Source organism: Argopecten irradians, chromosome 1, assembly GCF_041381155.1.
Source record: "Argopecten irradians isolate NY chromosome 1, Ai_NY, whole genome shotgun sequence".
NCBI classification, from domain to species: domain Eukaryota; kingdom Metazoa; phylum Mollusca; class Bivalvia; order Pectinida; family Pectinidae; genus Argopecten; species Argopecten irradians.
This window is the reverse complement of record NC_091134.1, coordinates 12,880,773-12,902,071: the sequence shown is the minus strand read 5'-3', so window position 1 is coordinate 12,902,071 and position 21,299 is coordinate 12,880,773. Positions and strand designations below refer to the sequence as shown.

Here is a 21,299-nt window from a genome sequence, read left to right as displayed (position 1 = left end):
CCATTTAAGATAAACTTTAATATTTTAATGTTACAACGAAATGTAACACAATAAGCTTGCTAATCCACATGCTGCTACTTTTCGTAACATTTCGTTTATTTATACATTAACGTTTCTGCCTCTTTTGAAAGCATCATTTATCAGACATCATCAAATTCCAAAATTAAACTTATTGCGTCGGTGTGTAATGTCCATCAGCAATTGATTTGAAAAGTTTATGAACACTTCAAAGTTTATCTAGAAATAGTGTATTAAGTTGAATTTAGAATATTGATATAATATGAAATTGTCACCAACATTTATGTATTATTTAAGTAATTTTCAAATACAAAAGGAATTCAATTTTATCATTATATTCAATGTTCAAAGTATACTTACATTTTTTAATTTATTTTACAGCAATAACGCAAGCAACGTACGACAAACCGTGGAGGGGCGATATACCATGGGAAATCCATAATAGTGATTGGAATAAATGACGTGATTATTCTCTGCGGAGTATGCATTCACTGCGGACTTAATGCAATAAATTTGGATCCAGCATCTATCGATGAATCTACACACCGAAGATGATATTATACATTCGTGGCAGAATAGTCAGTGTTGAAATTTGCTACTGTAGCTGAAATTGTGATACACACGTAAACAGAGCATTTAAAACATGTTTACTCATTTACTCTTAACATAGATGTTTGTGTTTGTTTCATGCAACTAATGGGATGCATAAACAATTAATATTATATGTCTGAGTAGGATTCAGATTTCGTGCTATGCTTAAAAGAGATTCAGTGACAGAAAGGGTTAGCTTTGGTCAAAGTATTTGTGTTGATTAAGAAGGAGTCTTGCATTAGACCTCTGTCTAAAGACATCATACTCGTGGACTCCAAAAGCAAACATTTTCCCTTCTGAACAAAAGATTGTTGGAATCTTCAGACTACAAACCAAAGAGTCCCGTACTGAAACTTTGTCAACCGGTGTTTACTATGATTATATCGTTTATTGCGTTCATGAATTAAAATGTATGGACATATTATGTGACCAAAACTGGACAAATGATCTCTATGTACATTTGTAGAGGTATTTAATTGATGTATATGTATATAGTGCTTTTAGAAGAATTTTGGAATCGCTATCGCCATGGTTCAAAGATAAGCTTCGTCATACAAATTAATGTGTATGATGAATGCGAATTGGCAAAGACACAATTTGTCATTGAAACAGCTTCTAATGACTGGCTGCAACTTGACTCAATTTCGTTTCCATTGTGTTAAAAGGGAATAAGAAGAATTGATAAATGGCACAAATGGTTTCAATTATGATGATGGCGAAACAACTGGTTCCAATGATACGATGTAAGCTAGGATGAATCTCCCGACCTTTGGAAATCGACAGCGATAGCCTGGTGTCCATCAGCTTATCCTTGAGAAACGTATGGTCACATACATGTATATGCGGTCGTCATTACTGTTAATTTTCAGGATTTATTATCCTGTATTCTGATCCATTATGTGATGACATTAAATATTAAACATGTGTTATATTTCCTCCATGATTCAACATATACTTGTAAGTCTAATGTATATTTGTGTCGTGCATAATATTTGTGTCTTTTGTGTACTAGAAAAGTCATATGTTTCAACATTTGTAACAACTTTCTCTTCTTCAAGAAGTGGGTTTTACCGGTTTTTACAGTTGTTCAGTTCGATAGAAGCATTGTTTCTTGCTTTTATTGGGCTTTCCACACTGTGAAATTTCCAAATACCTGTGCCAGTACGTGATTCATTGTTTCATATTTTCGTTTCACATTATCGTCGATAGTAAGATGAAGTATTTTGGTTTTGTGTACATAGGTATATTTATCGATATATTTGTTTTGTGTGTGTCTCGTTGCTAAATGTCTTGAATGAGGATCGATCAGAGAAATCTCATCGACATCACCCGTTCGCTGTAATGCTTGATATTATACTTTATGATATGATCATTTCATGTTCCACTGGTAATAAAAGTATACAAATAATGTTAGCTTTACTTTAAATCAAAATTAAACATTCAAATGAATTATCAATTATCGGTAAACCGAGCTTAATTCAAATTCTACCAATTTGGCAGTAAAATATTTTGATACAATATATATGTATCAATGACCATTACAAATAATTGTCCTTAAAGAGGATATGAAAAATATTCTTAGTGAAATTTGCGTATTTTTTTCCAATTCTCTTTCTAATATCATCAGTTTTGCAACCAATAAGTATCGATCAACATTTACTCATCCTATCCCGATATTTGTAGTGATAAATCAATTTAGCCTAAATACGAAAATGATATTAAAACTTGCATCGTTTGTCAGTCCGGTAATTATTTCTTATCAGTTCTCTTAAAGGAAAATGTTGCGTTATTTCAACAATGTCTTCTTATCTAAATATTGCGGTGTTGGTCGACATGTCATAGTTTGTCATTTCTTTAGTCGATTACACGTTGAGCTTTTGATTGTGTAATGTATGCATTTTAACGAATGGTCGCTGAAAGAAATTTTGATATGAATAAATGATTTTGGAAGAGCTGTTTTTTAGTTAACCAGATTTTGCAAGAGTAGTCGCGAATGACAGATTATATGTTCTCGCACGATGTGTGATAATATTACTAAATCCAGTAATAGCAAATTGTTGTTTTCAATAAGTTCCAATGTGCAATACGTAGCTCTAGACAATGATGCATGTAATAGTAGTTTTATTGTAGAATTTCATTACAGATTATGAAGATATAAATTAAGTAAATCATAAGGTTATACTACGTCTGATGAGAAAAACAAGTCAAATACCAATCAAAGATAATAACAATATCTGTGTTGAATAAGGAATAAAAATAATTGCTTAATAGTATGGACACCAATACAGAGCTTATGGTGTTTTTCAATCTGAAAACAACTAGAAAAGCCACAGGGTTTTCAGTTGTTCTCCTACAATACTCATCATGTAATTTAATTCCTGGAGTTAATATCGTGGTCGTTGAATTTAGAAATAATTATGTGATAGTTAGTCTTTCATAGATTATGTACTACTCATATCATTTAGAAATGTTGTTTTTATTAGTGACGTTTATATTATTGTACATTTTTTGTATATAGCAAATTGTTCAAGTTTCAAAGTTTAGAGAAATGCATTTGAAGTGTTTTGTTTAAAGAATCTCTTTGACCTCGTAACATACAAATAGTGCTACTGTTTTTCCTGTTAAAACCGATTTTGTTTTTTGTTTTGTGAATCAACAATAAACAAACTGTCAATCAAAAGGACATTTCTGGCATAGAAATACAGTGAAATATTTTATAATGAAGTTTCAAAAGGACATCTCTGGTGTAGAAATACGGTGAAACATTTTATAATCATGTAAAGTTATAACAAAGTTATGTTTCCATCGACCATGGCATGAAAAAAAGACCAAATTTACAGACTGAAATATACAATTATTCACCACATATATATCATAATGCTACTTACCTTCAAATTTCGTTCTTGTCGATAAACATACCACATAAATATACCGTAGTTGGAAACAATACCGCTATGACATTTTCGTATAAAAATCAGCTTTGTATGTACGACTTCCCTTACACTGTTCAGCTGTATCTTGTCATGAAAAGATTCGAAATGATACCCTAGTATATCAAGCACGTCTAGTATCGTCAAAATTGTACAAGATGTATACATTCGTAAGACAAAAGTGCTATGTAAATCAGTGTTGTTTTCTTTTATACATGTTTTTGATTTTTTCACTATCAAGATATTACGTTATGTATAGAGGGAGAGAATTTCTCGCTAATCCAGTCATCTTATTAACGTTACAATATTGTCCATCAATGTCACAGTATGTTGTACGTTACCAGTATCATTTTAACACAGCTATTTATAAACCGTATTATGTATTTGTCTTCAAAAGAATAAATGAGAATATTTACTTTTTACACCTGGATTTGCGTTATTTGTAACTAATTCCTTGCTATGTAAACAAAGTTAGGGTTCAGAGTACGCATTGGATGACAACAAGGGTGACATCAGACATTAAATTCGAGAAGAATACGTACATGTATTGATTCGATACCAACATTAGTGGTTTATTTAAGCAACATTTGGAAGAATGGTAAATCGACAACAGCAAAAGTTGTTGAAATGGAGAGGACGAACAAATTGATAAAAATAATAAACAAAGTTATCTATAATTCGACGACAGCAATAGACGGCAGAATAGTGGTAAAATGGAGAGAAAGATAACTATGATTAGCATGGTCTTCGTCTTAATCAGAACCAATGAAATTCGTTGACCACCAGTCAAGTTGACACGAGAAATCAGTTTCAAATCCAAGTCATATGTAATTCAGATGAGAAAGGACTCATTGAATTTTATGAGTTACAGTTAGGAAGCTGCGTGTATACGATATTCCTCTTAAGCTTATACATTTGTTTGTTTGTTTGATTAATTAACGTCCTATTAACAGCTATGATGTAAGGACGGCCTCCCATGTATGCGGTGTGTTGCGTGTATGTTGTGCGAGGTGCGTGTTTTAGGAGACTGCGGTATATTCATGTTGGGCCTTGTATAGTGGAACTGTTGCCCTTTTTATAGTGCTATATCACTGAAGTATGCCGCCGAAGACACCAAGCAACACACCCCACCCGGTCACATTATACTGACAACGGGCGAACCAGTCGTCCCACTCCCTGTATGCTGAGCGCTAAGCAGGAGCAGAAACTACCACTTTTATAGACTTTGGTGTGTCTCGGCGAGGGGACAGAACCCAGAGCCTTCCTCACAGGGGCGAACGCTCAACTCAAGGCCACAAGTGAGGCAATGGCTATTATATAATACAGAAATTCAAGACACGGTAGTGTGAATGTGAATTACTTTATTGTCTATTGTTTATTACAACAATTCCACATGATACAATAGTACCATTGATAGTATTATTCTGTACAAAATAATTTGTATGCATATCGATAATGATGCCATTTAGATATCGCATAGAGACTAAATTGCATCGCATGGAATACCTTTACCAGGTCAGGTAGACCAAATATTGTTAAAAGGCAACAAATATAGTCCGATAGTGCATACATAGTGAAGGGAAAAGATAATTATCTATAATGCTTTACCTGGGTAAAAGTTGTAAGGTTCTATATTGGATTATCAGATAACCAGTTTTATGAGAAGTGAATAAGAATGGACGTGAATTACAGGTTCAAACACATGTACATTATATTCAACCATTCCTATAATTTTACCCAGCAATGATTTTATTTGTTTTACGATAAAATCCCCCCTATGTACACTAACATATATCTCCTCAATTAAGCTTTGATATCTCTATTTTTATTATCGTCGGAGTATAAAAGAAATTGTGTTTGCTAACAAAATGTATTTTATAACCCGATGAAATCCAAAGATAGTGACATCAATGCTTATAAATATTTTCTTCTTCAGACCATTTAATTAATACATTGTAATTCATTGTTATACATGAAATAAACGAGTTTAAACCTCCATTGATTTTGGAAGTTTTTTTCCAAATCAATACGCAACGTCGATGTCTCTAATATGACGTCAGGAAAACATCGAATTTCGCGCCATTTTCGGATTTTGTTTTTACATACATATGGTGAAAAAGAATCGGCCAATAAGAAAATCGGATATGGTATAAAAGCAGAGAAAACATTATTATAAGAAAATAATAAATATAAAATGCATGAATAATTTAGCAGATTTTCACAGGTTAAAGTAGAGTAAAAACCCAACGTACTTTGAAGACATTACCAAGTTTAATTTAATATCACGAACAGCGACATTCAAAGTCATGATGTATTTGATTTCAAAGTGACATTTCTAGTACAAAGTATATTTCGACAATTTTTTTTTCAATATTATTTCTTTGATACAGCAACGAGTTATATTTTTTTAATCAGGAATCCAAGTCAAGATTTTCTATCTGGGCCATGCACACCTTATTTCGCATATTTTCGAGCTACGTTCACGATTGGCTAATAATAATGTCCAATAATCTTCTCAAGTGTGTGTCGCATTAATTCATGTTGATGAAAAATTTCTAAATGTTAACAAATATTTACGGCGATGAAGATATTTACATATACGTACAATATAATACAACAAAGGTTAACAGTGCATTTTCGATATTTATACTCATCATAATAATAAGTAATTATATCTTAAATAACACAACAGCATAATTATGTGACTCAGGTTTAGTAGGGAATGATATGAAATAGTGTTAACGTACAGTTATTTGTTTATTATGCATTTTTTTATCATTGTTTGAAAATACAAATGGTTATCGCTTGATTTCTTCTAACTTTGAACAATAGACAAAATGCAATGTCTGAATAGTGAAAGGTCTTCGTCGATACAATGTTTATCAAACCAGCTTTCTTTCACAGTGAGTTGGTATCATCAAAAGCATATAGCGACATGTATTACTATACCGGACTGCTGCTCACTGCATAGATTTTGTTGTTTGGTTAAAATCATTTTACCTACATAGTAGGTTATCATCAGGTATTTCTTATTACGATAACAATCAATATAAACATAGCCAAGTCTTGGTCAAGTTCGTTACTATGGAAACAGTATATATTATCACAGGTTCTACGCCCCCTTGCCGACAGGGGCCCCTCCTAGGCCCTTGGCAACCGCACCTAGTATCGGTAGCGACATCCCAGCATTTAGGACCTGGAACACCAAAAGAAATGACATTTACTCTATCCAGTTTTAGTGTTTCATTGTTTTTAATACGCCTTTGCCTCTGCTATCGGCTTAAAAGGTATATATTCCGATTATTTTATTTGTTATACTTGCTCATATAAAATCATATTGAGTTTTTAATAGAATAGATACTGTATAAAAATGGCTAAATGCACGAAAAAGATGTGCGCTTGCTATTTTTTTCATTTAGCTGAACAAGCTCTTTATCACCGGATATACGTTCAATATCAATTGTAACACGCGCCGGTTAATGTTGGATCAGTCTGCATATAACAGAGTTACCTACTATTTTTGGTGCCAGTTGTATGTTGAAAGTAAATTATCAAACACAATATATAACATGTAAAAAGGCGAGACACTGGAGGATAATTTCGTCATTTGCATAACCAAGATTACATCAGTCACGATGTCAATATTGTAACCGTAAGTATATTGTTTATAATTTTTTTTCAAGTTTCAGCGCAAAATTTACTTTGAACAGATCGATTGTTAAACCAACGACATGCAGAAAATACAATAAGCACATTCATGTTAAGCTGCTAACCATGTTTAACGCGAAAAGTATGTACTATGCTTTCAGTAGCATGTCGATCACTTGAATGCAAGTGAAATATTATCAATTTTCATTTACTCTTTATAATAGGAAGTCATGTTTAATAGGAAGAAATGTTAAAGAAAAGAAAGTTAAAAATCACTTAATATTTACCTCTAATTCCCCTATTGGGCCCCGCCCCTCCTGCCCCCAGCGGGTCAGAGGCAAAATTTATACAAGTTCTGTTCCCCTTCTCCCAAGGATATTTGTGGCCAAATTTGGTTCCAATCCATGCAGAACTCTATGACTAGTAGCGATTTAAAGGATTTACCTCTATTTCCCCTATTGGGCCCCGCCCCTCCTGCCCCTGGGGGATCAGAGCCAAAATTTATACAAGTTCTGTTCCCCTTCCCCCAAGAATGTTTGTGGCTGATTTTGGATACAATCCATGCCAAACTCTAGGACAAGTAGCAATTTAAAGGATTTACCTCTATTCCCCTATTGGGCCCCGCCCCTCCTGCCCCCGGGGGGTGAGAGCCAAGACTTATACAAGTTCTGTTCCCCTTCCCCCAAGGATGTTTGTGGCCAAATTTGGTTACAATCCATGCAGAACTCTATGACTAGTAGCGATTTAAAGGATTTACCTCTATTTCCCCTATTGGGCCCCACCCCTCCTGCCCCTGGGGGGCCAGAGCAAAAAATTATACAAGTTCTGTTCCCCTTCCCCTAAGGATGTTTGTGGCCAAATTTGGTTACAATCCATACAGAACTCTATGACTTGTAGCGATTTAAAGGATTTACCTCTATTTCCCCTATTGGGCCCCGCCCTCCTGCCCCTGGGGGATCAGAGCCAAATTTTATACAAGTTCTGTTCCCCTTCCCCCAAGAATGTTTGTGGCTGATTTTGGATACAATCCATGCCAAACTCTAGGACAAGTAGCAATTTAAAGGATTTACCTCTATTCCCCTATTGGGCCCCGCCCCTCCTGCCCCCGGGGGGTGAGAGCCAAGACTTATACAAGTTCTGTTCCCCTTCCCCCAAGGATGTTTGTGGCCAAATTTGGTTACAATCCATGCAGAACTCTATGACTAGTAGCGATTTAAAGGATTTACCTCTATTTCCCCTATTGGGCCCAGCCCCTCCTGCCCCCGGGGGGGTCAGAGCCAAAATTTATACAAGTTCTGTTCCCCTTACCCCAAGGATGTTTGTGGCCAAATTTGGTTCTAATCCATGCAGAACTCTATGACTAGTAGCGATTTAAAGGATTTACCTCTATTTCCCCTATTGGGCCCCGCCCCTCCTGCCCCTGGGGGGCCAGAGCAAAAAATTATACAAGTTCTGTTCCCCTTCCCCTAAGGATGTTTGTGGCCAAATTTGGTTACAATCCATACAGAACTCTATGACTTGTAGCGATTTAAAGGATTTACCTCTATTTCGCCTATTGGGCCCTGCCCCTCCTGCCCCCGGGGGGTCAGAGCCAAAATTTATACAAGTTCTGTTCCCCTTCCCCAAGGATGTTTGTGGCCAAATTTGGTTTCAATCCATGCAGAACTCTAGGACAAGTAGCGATTTATAGGATTTACCTCAATTTCCCCTATTGGGCCCCGCCCCTCCTGTCCCCGGGGGGTCAAATGTTAAAGAAAAGAAAGTTAAAAATCACTTCTTAACGTAACAAATACAACGTAAATATCAATCTCTTCGATGGTTCATTGCCTTTCCTCATTCAGGAGACCGCGATGAATTCTGGGAGCGATAACGTCAGTATTGGTTGTTAGTATCGTGATCACACACTGTGACGTCATCAGTCTTGTTCATGCAACAATGGAGATATGTGGTCTAACGCAGTCAAATAAATGAAAGGAGGACAAACAGTGACAGACCAGAAACAGGCTGTGTTATACAGGTATAATACAACAAAACAAAACAAAAACAAACAACACAAATCATATTTAGAACTAATCATTTAATTCAGATTGAGCAAATAAAAAATCAACATGATCCATAATATGCATAACGTCTGCTAATATATATCTCTATATATTACAAATAAGATATATTTTGCTATGCATTTAAATATAATTCTATCAATTATAATCTTTTAATATATATGTACAGATGCATGTGGGAATGGCGCAGAATAAGAAGTCCCTGTTAAACGGTATCAATACACCCCATTAGATGTTTTACTCTCGTTGTGTATCTAGGTAATAAATCAAAATATAAATTCAAATTCAAATTGGTGATTAAAGTCGCTACCCCAAAACTTTATGTTCAGTTTTGTTTCAGCATCTTACCACTTGTACGAAACTCTTAGACGACATATTGGATGTCGCCTTAGACGACATATTGGATGTCGCCAGTAAGCTACATTTATAACTGTAAATAAATTTTCATTTAACAACCAAACATAATGAAATAATTTCACAAAACGAAGTAATGGGGTGCAAGAAATTGTGTAAAAGCTTATTGAGGTCATTGGGTCAATAAATAAGGTCATTTGGGTCAATCAAATGTCACACAGGGTCATTTACATCAGGGAATGATCAGATTTTTATCAACCATCAAATATAAACCAACATAAAAACGAATGTCAAGTGATCAAAACAATCGTAAAGTATCATATATATCTAACGATCATATATTTTAACAACAAAGTTTCAATATTTCAAGTACCCAGAAACAAAAAAAGGTTGAAATATCATACCTTTTGTTATGATATTGCTAATTTTCTACTGGTTTCACCGCTAAAGAGAAGATCTATTTCTTAAAATAGCTAAATGTAAGCTTCATTACTACATAGATACCAATACCTTCATCATCAAGATCTTTTTTTGGCAAAAAGTGGACAGGAATATACATCACTATGACTAGACTATTTCGTTGAATAAGATTTTTGGAAATGATCATGAAATTCAGGAAATGTTAATCAAATGTACACTGTATGTTTTCCAATTAATTTCAAAATTAATGTATGTTTTCCAATTGATTTCAAAATTAAAACATTAACAAATTAATTATCCTAAACTTTTCAAACTATTCAAAAAGTGGCATACATGTTCTTACTAAAGGCTTTGTGGGTTCTAAATAAAATGGATTTTGACATGTAAAAAGTTTTTACATAACGATTTTTTTCATACGACCAGAGTCATTGAAATTTGCTTAAATATGTGGCAGGTTCGATTTTAACATAAACAGACCTCAACACCAATAACATTTATTTCGAAACGTCTTATAAAGTTAAAATCTCAAGTCAAATGACGCTTAATTACCCTCCACCAAAACATCAGTTTGAAAAAAAAAGTTATTACATTGCATATGAGAAATATTTCCCCTGGTTTTATCATGAAGTTCGTAGTCTTGCAATTTGATTTTACATAAATAAAATCAAATTTCAAAGTTAAAAATAACTTGAAATAAAGGTATTCGATTTCCTAAATGAAGACAGAAAAAGAAGGCATATACAGCAAAAACATCCAATACGTGTGTATTAATAGTAATTGGTTAATAATCAGGTGTTGGAAATGTTGTTTCAATAAGTTTCAGCGGATCCGTAAATAAAGTTCATTAAACAATGTAAAAGGAACATCAATAAGATACTGTTAATCACTTTATTTTAGCAAGGTACACATTTTCGCGTTAATTTGCGGAAGAGTATATAAACTCAATTCAAATGTTTGCGAATTTTATCCAGCATTATTACAAAATGGAAATATACTAAACAACCTCTGAGTTTACGAATTTTATACAGCATTATTACAAAATGTAAGTAAACTTAATAACCTCTGAGTTTACGAATTCTATACAGCATAATTACAAATTGTAAATATACTTAATAACTTTTTATATGAATTTACGAATTTGCGAATAATTGCTCTAGTTATTTGGTTTATTCATTCGCAAAAAGACGCGAAATATGGTATATGCAAAAATAAAGTGCTTTACAATAATACAACATCAACACATATTTTAAGTATCTCATTCGTTCAAGCACAAACATCAACAATTGGCTAAAGTATTTATTTTCTTCAAATTGGCCTTTTATATCCACTGTCTTTCACAAACAGAAATCATCCAATTTTAGCACTGAAATACTAGTTAACAATAGTGGTTTGTTTATAATCTATAAATACATGTTTATGAAAATAGCAGAATTGGATATGATAGAAAAAAGTCTTAATTCATATAGTAGTCTTCAGCTGTCTTTTTTTTAATAAGATCACATTGTGAAGGTCACATGAAAAGTGCAAATCGTTACATCCGCTTCAATTTTTATTTCTTACACACAAAACATGTCTGCTGTGGGCTATCAGGTTTTGCGAAATTTGATTGTAGTTATGATTAGTATGTTAGATTGGCACGCTACATCGATCACACGGTAACTTACAATGGATATACACACACTGGGTGTGGCAGTCATGTAGCTGATACTAATTACAAACTGGTATCGTTCTAAAATAGAAATAGTGGACATTCTCGGTAGGGCAGAACTACGTATAACCGTTAATTAAACATGCACAAACAGCATATCAAATTATCTTCGCGTGTGTATCGACTATCGAATGTCAAATTTGAAAAAAAAACCCAATCAAAATCGCACAAAAATATAAATAAACAAAATTGTAAATTTAATGGTAGAGTTCCTAAGTTATGTCTTTGACATAGAAAATATTTGTATTTATTTTGTGCCTCAATTGCAATCACTTCCAATCTGCGGTATTCCTTGTAAACATTGCGCTCGCAAAAATAACTGGATATTGTTTGGAACAAATACTTAAAGGCATACTACCTTTCCGAAACGGATATGGGAATGTAAAATGAAATCGATAATTTTGTAAAGTCACAAAAGCTAATACTACATGTGTCATCATCTTCTGAACAATTTGATTAAAATAAACAAAATGTCGTCCTAAACACTGCGCGGTAGTTGAATATCATTGCGTCGGTAAGCAAAACAGCTAAATGACTCTGCCCTGTTATCATATATTAAGGAGAAATCTTGCATATGTTTGGTGCTCATCTTAGGCCATCGGATGATATATTATCTGATGTTAACAATTTTTTAAAAATAAATCTTGATGTTTTGCTCGGGAAAGGTAGTGGCCATTTAATGAAATAAACATATCATTTAATACGGCTTTTTGTTTTTGTAAATTCAGTAATATCATGCAAATCTAATAAGTTCGGATGACTTCCCAAAAGACTTCATTAATTTACGGGATAATACATTCCCAAAGTTATGGACATTGCATTGTTTTATAAAATTTGTATTACCACCTAAATGATATCAAAATCAGATTTCATTTTTATATATTCAAAATATGGACGAATGTTTAACAATAGTGAAAATGCATGGTATAGTTGTCATTATCAACAGTAAGGTTACATATTAAACTAGCTGGCGCCTGAAACCATTTTTTTCATTTTTTTTATGAACGGCATTCATTCTGTTATCATCACACATGAAATAATTTCACTACGTGAACGTAAATCATGTTACATTTTACCCAGCCAAACACGAAAGTAGTATCTTAATTTATAATTATCAACTGTTGCACTAAGACAAACGGTACATATTTTTTTACAAACATGATACAATATACTGTCCCATTTATTGGAAACAGTTTTGGCATTTAGACAGGCAAGTACAAGTATCTTGATTGTCAAAACTAAAATATAGTTCTTAACAATTAATGAATATTAGTCAAACAAGCACAATTTTGAATGTCTTTGAAAATATATCGTAGCAGTCAAAGGCATAGCAGCACAGACAATCATCCGCTATCAATTTGTCAAAAAATCATGTTGTAGTTCCCAAGTTTGAGTAACAACTGTTTCAAAAATCACCAACACTAGATATACATTATAATGCAACCCTGTCTGACATAAAAAATATTCATTTATCAATATTTCGTCTTCAAGTAATGATAACAAATTATATAACAAATATAAATGGAATCTTTTCACACTAAAGTTTTATCAATTCTAAAATATCGAAAAGTATTCTTTATGGAAATTAGGGAGAGAAGAACAAGTTTAATAATCATTTTGCAAATGAGTGTCAGTAAAATAAAATGTTAATGTAAGATAACCAGTATACCATGACATTGAAACATATTTTTTGCATGATTAATATTGCAAAGAACCGTATACATAGAGTTGAATTATATGTTTGCTAACATGGGCACATAATTCAATAGTTCAATATCTATAAGGACCTCATGTTGATTGAGTCAACATCTACAGTTATAAAATTGAGAAATTAAATCAATTGATTTGATTTTTTTTAATTACAACGTGAAAAATATTTATGGTTTACAGTAGATGCAATAGATACTTTAAGTTTTATAGCATCATTCATTTTGAAAATATTCATGTTAGAGATGATAACGAAGTTAGTGGGAAATAAAAGATCGGTAAATGCAGTGTAATTAACATCATACCAAAATGCAGGATAACCCGTTTATCAGAATTAAATGTTTCATCCATCACTCAAATGTCATTTCGAATAATATCTGTTTCAGTGTGTCTTCTAAACAAACTGACAAATTACATTATTTTTGTCTATCGATTTTCATCTTGGTTTCATCATTTTGAATAACATCAGCATATGTCTTTTAAACAAACTACATAATTATTGTCAGTCATTTTTCATAACGGTTTAATATTTCATCTAATTAATCGAAATAAACAATATCATATTTGAGTGATGGATGTTTGCTTCAAAGAAAGAGTCCATGCTTGAATTATGAATAACAGAAGTAAGAAACTACATTAAAACAGTAACACTAGAATAAACAGTTGTCTGGTAATCAATGTTTAAATATAATTATCACAATAAGGAGCATTCAGCAATATCAGTTGATGGAGTTGTCATTCTTTTGTTTTTCGACATGCTTTCACTCTCATGTGAACGGAATTTCTATCAAAATACCAAAAAATAACGAACGAAGCAAATTTCTATCCATGCTTTCTATAAACTAGAATCTAGAATATGAATATGATCAAAGTGCAGTGACGAAACAATATGTGCTAAAATACTGCACTTTAGCAATTGTCTCACAAAAATCAGATTTTGTTGGCTACTTACTGATGTTGAGGTTTTTTCCCCGTTTAAATGTTTATTGTTGATAAATTTGAGGTTTATGTCAATACGTCACAACTACGAATTCACATGCGGAAATTATGATCTTTAGTAATAACATTAATTTGTTTTATCTTAAATTTATTTTAGTATTATTACTACTATCTTTTGTCGTATACAAAATCAAACTATCATCCATTTGTAATGTTACTATCTTAATTAATTTCTACTAACTTCAATTAATGGTGTTCATTAGTTTGCCTGATAAAAGATTTTAATTAATATAAACCTAATAGGGATTATTCATCAAAACTTGCTATCATTTTTACCTCAAATGTAATTACATCATTTCACTCTATTCTTCATTCCAAATAATCACATTGAAGAATTTTTAATTCTAAGTCATTACAATATTTGTTAAATTGATGAAACTTTCTAAATATCATTTGCGCACCTGGCGAAGTTTTGCGTTTATATGTTAGCTAAGAATTTATAATAAAACAAATTGTGTACTTTTAAGCCAAAGTTTTCAAGATTGGTAGTAGCAGACAACATCTGATATTAGTGAATATATATATAACAAGGTAAATAATATTGTGCAAAATGTATTACATAATGAAATCAAGACCTGATAAACACTTCACCGTAAAGGTATACATTCAAATGAGAGAAAAGTCTAGCGATAGAACAAGAGCGATGACAATGTTAGATATACAAACAGATACCTATCACGGCCAGAGACGTTTTCAATGCTAGGAATTGGGATGGTGTGAATGTTTTGTTCTTACCCTTTGGAGCCAACAAAATAAGAAAAAAAAGAATACATCATTTCATTTTAACACATATAAAATTAATATATATATAATCATGAAGTGAAATAAATATATTTTGTCATGAATAACGACTTTATTTCACTTGTGGATCATACAATATGCAAAGTTCACGTTTTTATCAATTTCTTGACTTTTTTTTCTGATTATTGTATCTGAACTTCAGAAACGTGTTAAACTTAAGTAACTATAATTATTTCTGAGAATACAGAAAATTGCATACCCTAGGAATTCAGAAATGCATTGCAATGAACACGTTATCATTATTGATATTTTTCAATTAATAAACCTTCATCATTTTCAGCCTAGTCTTCAATTTAGCAAGATATTTCGAACATGTATTTTTGTACACTGAGATATCAATATGAACAAGAAAGGGTTCTAATCAAAACAATAGAATTTTGTTCAAAAATTCAATAATCATACTATCAAAATGTACAAAAAATAACTGATTTTTCCTTGTTTAGATTATTGTCAACAAGCCTTTGGTTGCAATTTTGTAAAGTGACAATCTAATATCTAAATTTTGTGCTGACCAAAAATCAAATTTATTAAAAAATTCCCCTCATTTTTCGTTTTTGTTTCCTTGCTTTTGGAGAAAATACATCCAATTCTTTGTGGCAGCTTTGATTTGTTTATCTTTCTTTTAAGCATAGCTGGGAAATATTTTGTTAGAACAAATAAATACCCTCATTTGACAATACACAAATAAAAAATAATACCTAATATATTGTACCCATAAAACAATTTCCTATTCAAATCCCAACTTCAAAATTAAGACTTCAGAAATGCCCTAGTCATGTACCAGTTTGCAGAAAAAGGTAGTATTGATATAAAAAATTGTTTCAATATTTACCTCAATCTGCTGTATTAGAAATGGACTACCCCATTTTGTAACTGTATGGAGGGAACGCTCTTTTTCCTTAAAAATAAATCATTTTAGGATTATTCAACTTAAGGGAGCTAGTTCTAATTTGCTTTCAGTCAATTTCTGCACAAAATCAAAATAATTTATTTTAAATTCATTTTTTTTTGAAAAAAAATATATTCAAACAAATTATTTAAAAGTTGTGTGTTTTTTTCAATTTTTAACTAGTTTAATAAATAATTTCAAAAAATAACAAGTTAAAAAAATGTAACCATTGAAAAAAAATGAAGAAAAAAAATACAAGAAAAATATTTTACAGTCTTCATGATCTTTTTATCAGTTTTAAATTAAAAATGGGATTTTTGCTTTGTGAAATTGTAAACTGCCACAAAGATTTTGAATGTTTTATAGTTAAAAATAAAAACAATGTAAAATCTACAAATCTATGAATTACTAGCGAGCCAAATATATACAAAAAAATATATATAAAAAAATGCATATTAATTAAACCATATATTCATAAAAAAATACTGTAAAAAATAAGAAATGGGCAAATGACCCCATTATTTGATAAACATAATTAATTTATTGAGAGTAAAAAAGAAATTTAATAAAAATAAAAGATAAAATATGTGAAAAAACTTATTTTGTTTTAACCTACCACAGACCCATGCTTGCATGTAATATAAACTTTACCATACAGAAATTAATGATTTTTTGATCATAAGAGTTTTTTCACCTGTTGTTTTGTGACCTTGACATGGTAATTGATTTTTAATTGAAATTTTGACAAATCATCATAATTCCATATTTCACATATATGACAATGAACAGACACCTATTCCCATGTACGTTTCTTCAAACAGACTGCAATTCTCACATGGTAATCAATAAAACAATAAAATTCTCACCTGTATGATTCTGTGGCATGACCTAACTACAACTACTACCTATGCATCTCTGTAACGATTCTCCACTTATATGTTATCACCTGTACAGAATAGCATACTATTTTCTCATATGTGAGTCCCCTTGACAATAATCAGACTATTAGTTTTCACCTGTACGGGTCTTTACGCTGCTGCGGCCGATTTCCTAACATTTTGTCTAGTTCACACATAATGTCTGGGGTGAGTTTTGGAACATACTGAAATACAAAAGAAAACAACCTAACATGACAACATCAGCACATCAGTATTTATTTTATTGTATCATACTGTATATGTGGTGGTTCATTTAAAAAAAAAACTTTTTCCCTGAATGTATTCATGGATATATTTTCACATTTTTCTTGTCTTTGCGTTTCCCTGATGTGAAAAAGTGCATATGTATGTTGATATCTACTTTACTGGAACATTTTCTCTGGCACAATTTTTCCTTCACACAGCTCCGAAAGTGTCATAAATATGACATAATAACAAATTTGAGCTCTTGATAGACATTTTCAACCATCGTCTTTTTCTTCTTTTCGGATTTCAAATTCAGCAAAATAAATGAGAAACTTATATAATGTGTCATCCATATCCATCATTATATGTTATGGTTAAAACGTATGGCAGTTCTCTTCCTCCATAGAAAACTTTCTTTTTTTTACTACTTGTCTGAGCTAAGCCAATTTAAACATCACTTTAAACGAGAGTTGCTTCCCTTCCTCTATAGCCTTGATGCAATGGCGAAAATGGTAGCAAATTAGAAAAGTAAAATTTGCTGGGTTTTTTTTTTCACTGCAATAAACATGTTTTAACTTGGTGATTATGTTTAAATTTCATTTCATGAAAGAGCAATGATATATCATAATATATTACAGTAATGGTCCATTGCAAGGTAATCCCTGTTCTATTCTCCCCCACAACTTCACTGTTCCTCCTTCATTTACCCATTCTTATTAACTTCTTATCTCAATCATCCTTTTCATTTTATAGGAACCAGTTCAAATATACTGTAACCTAAATTCTTCTCATGACTACTTATTTTTCACTTTTTCTTCCAAATGAATTATTCACAACAATGAAAATTTCGCAGACAGCTATATATCTACTACATTATTTCATATCGCCCAAAAAATACTTGAAAATTAATTAATATTATATATTCATTAACTTCATATATTACAATAATAACTATAATGTGGTTGGCAGTGTTTTGATGGTACATATTTATATCCTGGTTATAGAGTGTCTGGGATAATAAGGAGGACACACATGAACGCCTCTCTACCTACCTGTATAGCCTGGATGTTTTCATATAACTGGTCGACTGAGGAAGCTCCTAGGAGTACACAATGTACATTGTCATTCTTTAAGCCCCAAGCTGCAAATAGACAAAAGGCCAAATCATAAACAATTCAACGAGGACAACAATATCAACCTATTAATGCATTTTTAATTGTTAAATGAATCTACGAGTCTAGACTTCTTTTGTATTTAATTAGGATACATATTACAGCGAGTTCTGGGTTGAGCAGGTCAATAGGAGGATGAATGTATTGACGGGGGTAATTGTGTATTGATGCACTTTGGCTTTCTCAGGAATGGTGTAGGTTGCAATTGGGTCAAAGAGTGAGGGATATTATGGAAAAGTATCTTTGTATCTTTGAAAAACTGGTGACCGTTTGTCTTAGGCTATGGAAAATTGGTTAAAGAATGGGTTCAAAGGTCAAAGGTTAGGGTTATTACTAATTGACTTATTGGCTAACTGCAGTGATTGTATGCTGGTCTGAATTTTTGGAGTTTTTTGGGGAAGGAAGTGAAATCCAAGTGTACCTACCTATGGCTAACTGTGATAACGAACACCCTATTCTGTCAGCAATACAAGCTACCTCTCGTAATTTGGCTTGCTGTCGTCGTCCATCTTCAGATAAAATTTTCTCTTTCAACCAAACATACCCCTGTAATAGAATAACCCGTAATAATATATACATGTGAATCTACAATTTTCTCCGCATATTCTGTAACTGATGACACAAGAGAAGATAACTCACAACCAAATTCAGAAACCGATCTGATGTACCTTGAGAGCTGCACGTGAATATATAGGAACCCCATCGTCATACTTCCCCGTCAATACACCCCCTGCTAGTGGTGACCATGTTATCGTTCCTATACCTGTAAAACAAATGACATCAATATTTGAATGCTGTAAATGTATTCCCATATGATGCTGATTTACTTCATCTCTAGTTCCTATTACCAGAGTGAGGTACTGATTTTTTTATCACTCTGCCAGGGATTGAACTTTTTCTCACTAGAATCGCTACTATGATTCAAAGATCAAAGTTATTTTCTTAGAGGATTTCATATGCATGGAAAAACTTTCAATGTCTGAAGTAATATTAAGTGTCAAGATTTCTTTCAAGCATTGCCCTAGTAAAAGAGAAGATATGCTTCCTACCTATTTTGTGGTAAAGTTCTGGCATGTGTAGTTCTACTTTCTCTCTGTGGAACAAATGATACTCAGCCTGTTCGGCTACAGGTGGAATAAGGTTAAACTGTCTGGCTACAGAATGGGCCTCCTGTTTGATAAAAGATAAACTATTACAAAATTGATATACATATGTACTCTATATTCTGACAGATTAGTTGCACCAGTGTTATCTCATTTCCCCTTTTTTTATTGAGATATATCCAACATTTTGTTTTTAATGCAGTTGATATATTAAAAAAATAATTGCATTTGTTTTGATTTAAAAAGTATATTTATCAGAAAAGAAACTTCTGCCCAATGTCATGTGGAGTTGTGACCATATTAAAATGAATGTTAATTAGGGATTCAAGACAGATAGGATTACAGTTTAACATAATAAAGCAATGGTGTTGAACATTAATACAAGCTTGTTTTCAAATATTTATAATCAGACTAGATTTGATAAGTGTGATGTTAAATTCGGTATTATATATAGAAATCTCAGTGTTCAATGAGCTGGATCGAATAGCAATGTCATATACATCATGACTACTGTATAATAGCTGGATATTTTAACAGGTCAATTTTTTTGCAGTTCTAAATGAAAATGAGCAATCCAATCCCAAAATATTATCCACACTAAAATAACCTGTTACATGGTTTCATCTTTTCCGTTTTTTTTTCTACTGTTGTGGTATCTAAAATTACTTCAGCGTTTAGTTAGAACAAATATTTTGAATTTGCTGCTTTATTTCAGTAGTAGCAATCTCTACTGACCATGATTTCGGTGGCGCTCCATCGCGACGACCCCCAGTACATGGCCCAGCCCTGGTTTATCACATGGGTGAAGGCTCGGACAATCTCTGTTATAGCAGAAACATTTAATGTGAACTTCATTGATTTTGTAATAGTGGCTTAATAAATTATACAAGTAATCAATAATGAGGCTTGTGTAACTCCTGATGTACAACTTCTTGGGATCTTCTTGTGAGAGAAGACGTCATGGTTATTATCAACCATCCAAGTAGTTGGACAGATGACCTTATGACCTTCTCCGTTAAAAAAGTAGATCGAGCATTGGTCAGATTGTTCAATTGTCTATGTCAAATTATATCACTCAATATAATTTCGTTATGAACACAAGTTGACAGGCAGACATGCTGGTCATTCTCTGATTTATCGTAGAGGATGCAAACAGCAAAGGTCATTATGAACTGCATTGCTATAATATCATAGACTTGCCGGTAGCTTTGAGAAATTAATATAGTCATATACAGCATGAATGTCAGCGTGATATTATTTCTAATCATATAATCAAATCTTCAGTATTATATATTACAAATTTATACCTGGTGGGTCTTTCTTCAAAGGTTTCAAAATTTACCATTTTCACTTTGAATTTACGAAATGTGAGAAAAGATCAGTATACCTTCCATAGGGGTGTGAGGATCAGGTTTGTTGGCAAAAACAATGTCGACATATTCCAGTTGTAAACGTTCAAGTGAGCCTCGCAGACCTGTAAAGGAACAATAAAATTATTGTACAGGGGTAATAGACGATAAGATTACATCATCATCAGAATGCTATTAGGATATAACACAACTATTGCTAAATTACAAGGGAGATAACACATTTTCAAGGGGGATCACATATATTCAAGGGAGATAACACAATTATTGGTCAATTAAAGAGAGTAAAAAGTATCAACATTAATTTTGTATTTTAAAACCTTTCACTCATAAATGACCTTAACAGAAAAACACAGATTTTTATTGAATAATTTAAAAAAAAAACATAATACCTTCTATAACTGATAC

The 21,299-nt window shown here is 32.4% G+C and overlaps 2 protein-coding genes across 12 annotated transcripts in view; one reads left to right on the top strand and one right to left on the bottom strand.

The window, feature by feature from the left end:
• Positions 1–3,961, top strand: part of LOC138318080 (multiple epidermal growth factor-like domains protein 6) — a 163,694-nt gene extending 159,733 nt beyond the window's left edge. For all 7 annotated transcript variants that reach the window (XR_011207837.1, XM_069260205.1, XM_069260214.1 and 4 more), the window contains one exon: positions 400–3,961. Coding sequence is in view for 4 of the 7 variants with exons in the window: in XM_069260205.1 (XP_069116306.1) it covers positions 400–479 (80 nt within the window). In the remaining 3 variants the exon portion in view is untranslated. The remainder of the gene's footprint in view (positions 1–399) is intronic.
• Positions 3,962–6,277: 2,316 nt separating this feature from the next.
• Positions 6,278–21,299, bottom strand: part of LOC138318055 (voltage-gated potassium channel subunit beta-2-like) — a 55,561-nt gene continuing 40,539 nt past the window's right edge. For 3 of the 5 annotated variants that reach the window (XM_069260127.1, XM_069260118.1, XM_069260154.1), the window contains 9 exons: positions 20,912–20,998; positions 20,260–20,345; positions 19,471–19,591; positions 19,090–19,184; positions 18,847–18,967; positions 18,302–18,390; positions 17,142–17,227; positions 16,069–16,134; positions 12,153–15,171 (listed from right to left, as the gene is read on the bottom strand). In XM_069260127.1, coding sequence (XP_069116228.1) covers positions 16,083–16,134; positions 17,142–17,227; positions 18,302–18,390; positions 18,847–18,967; positions 19,090–19,184; positions 19,471–19,591; positions 20,260–20,345; positions 20,912–20,998 — 737 coding nt within the window. In that variant the 3' untranslated portion in view covers positions 12,153–15,171; positions 16,069–16,082. Of the gene's footprint in view, positions 6,736–12,152; positions 15,172–16,068; positions 16,135–17,141; positions 17,228–18,301; positions 18,391–18,846; positions 18,968–19,089; positions 19,185–19,470; positions 19,592–20,259; positions 20,346–20,911; positions 20,999–21,299 lie in introns of those variants that run through there. The other 2 variants (XM_069260136.1, XM_069260146.1) reach the window with 2 other exon arrangements.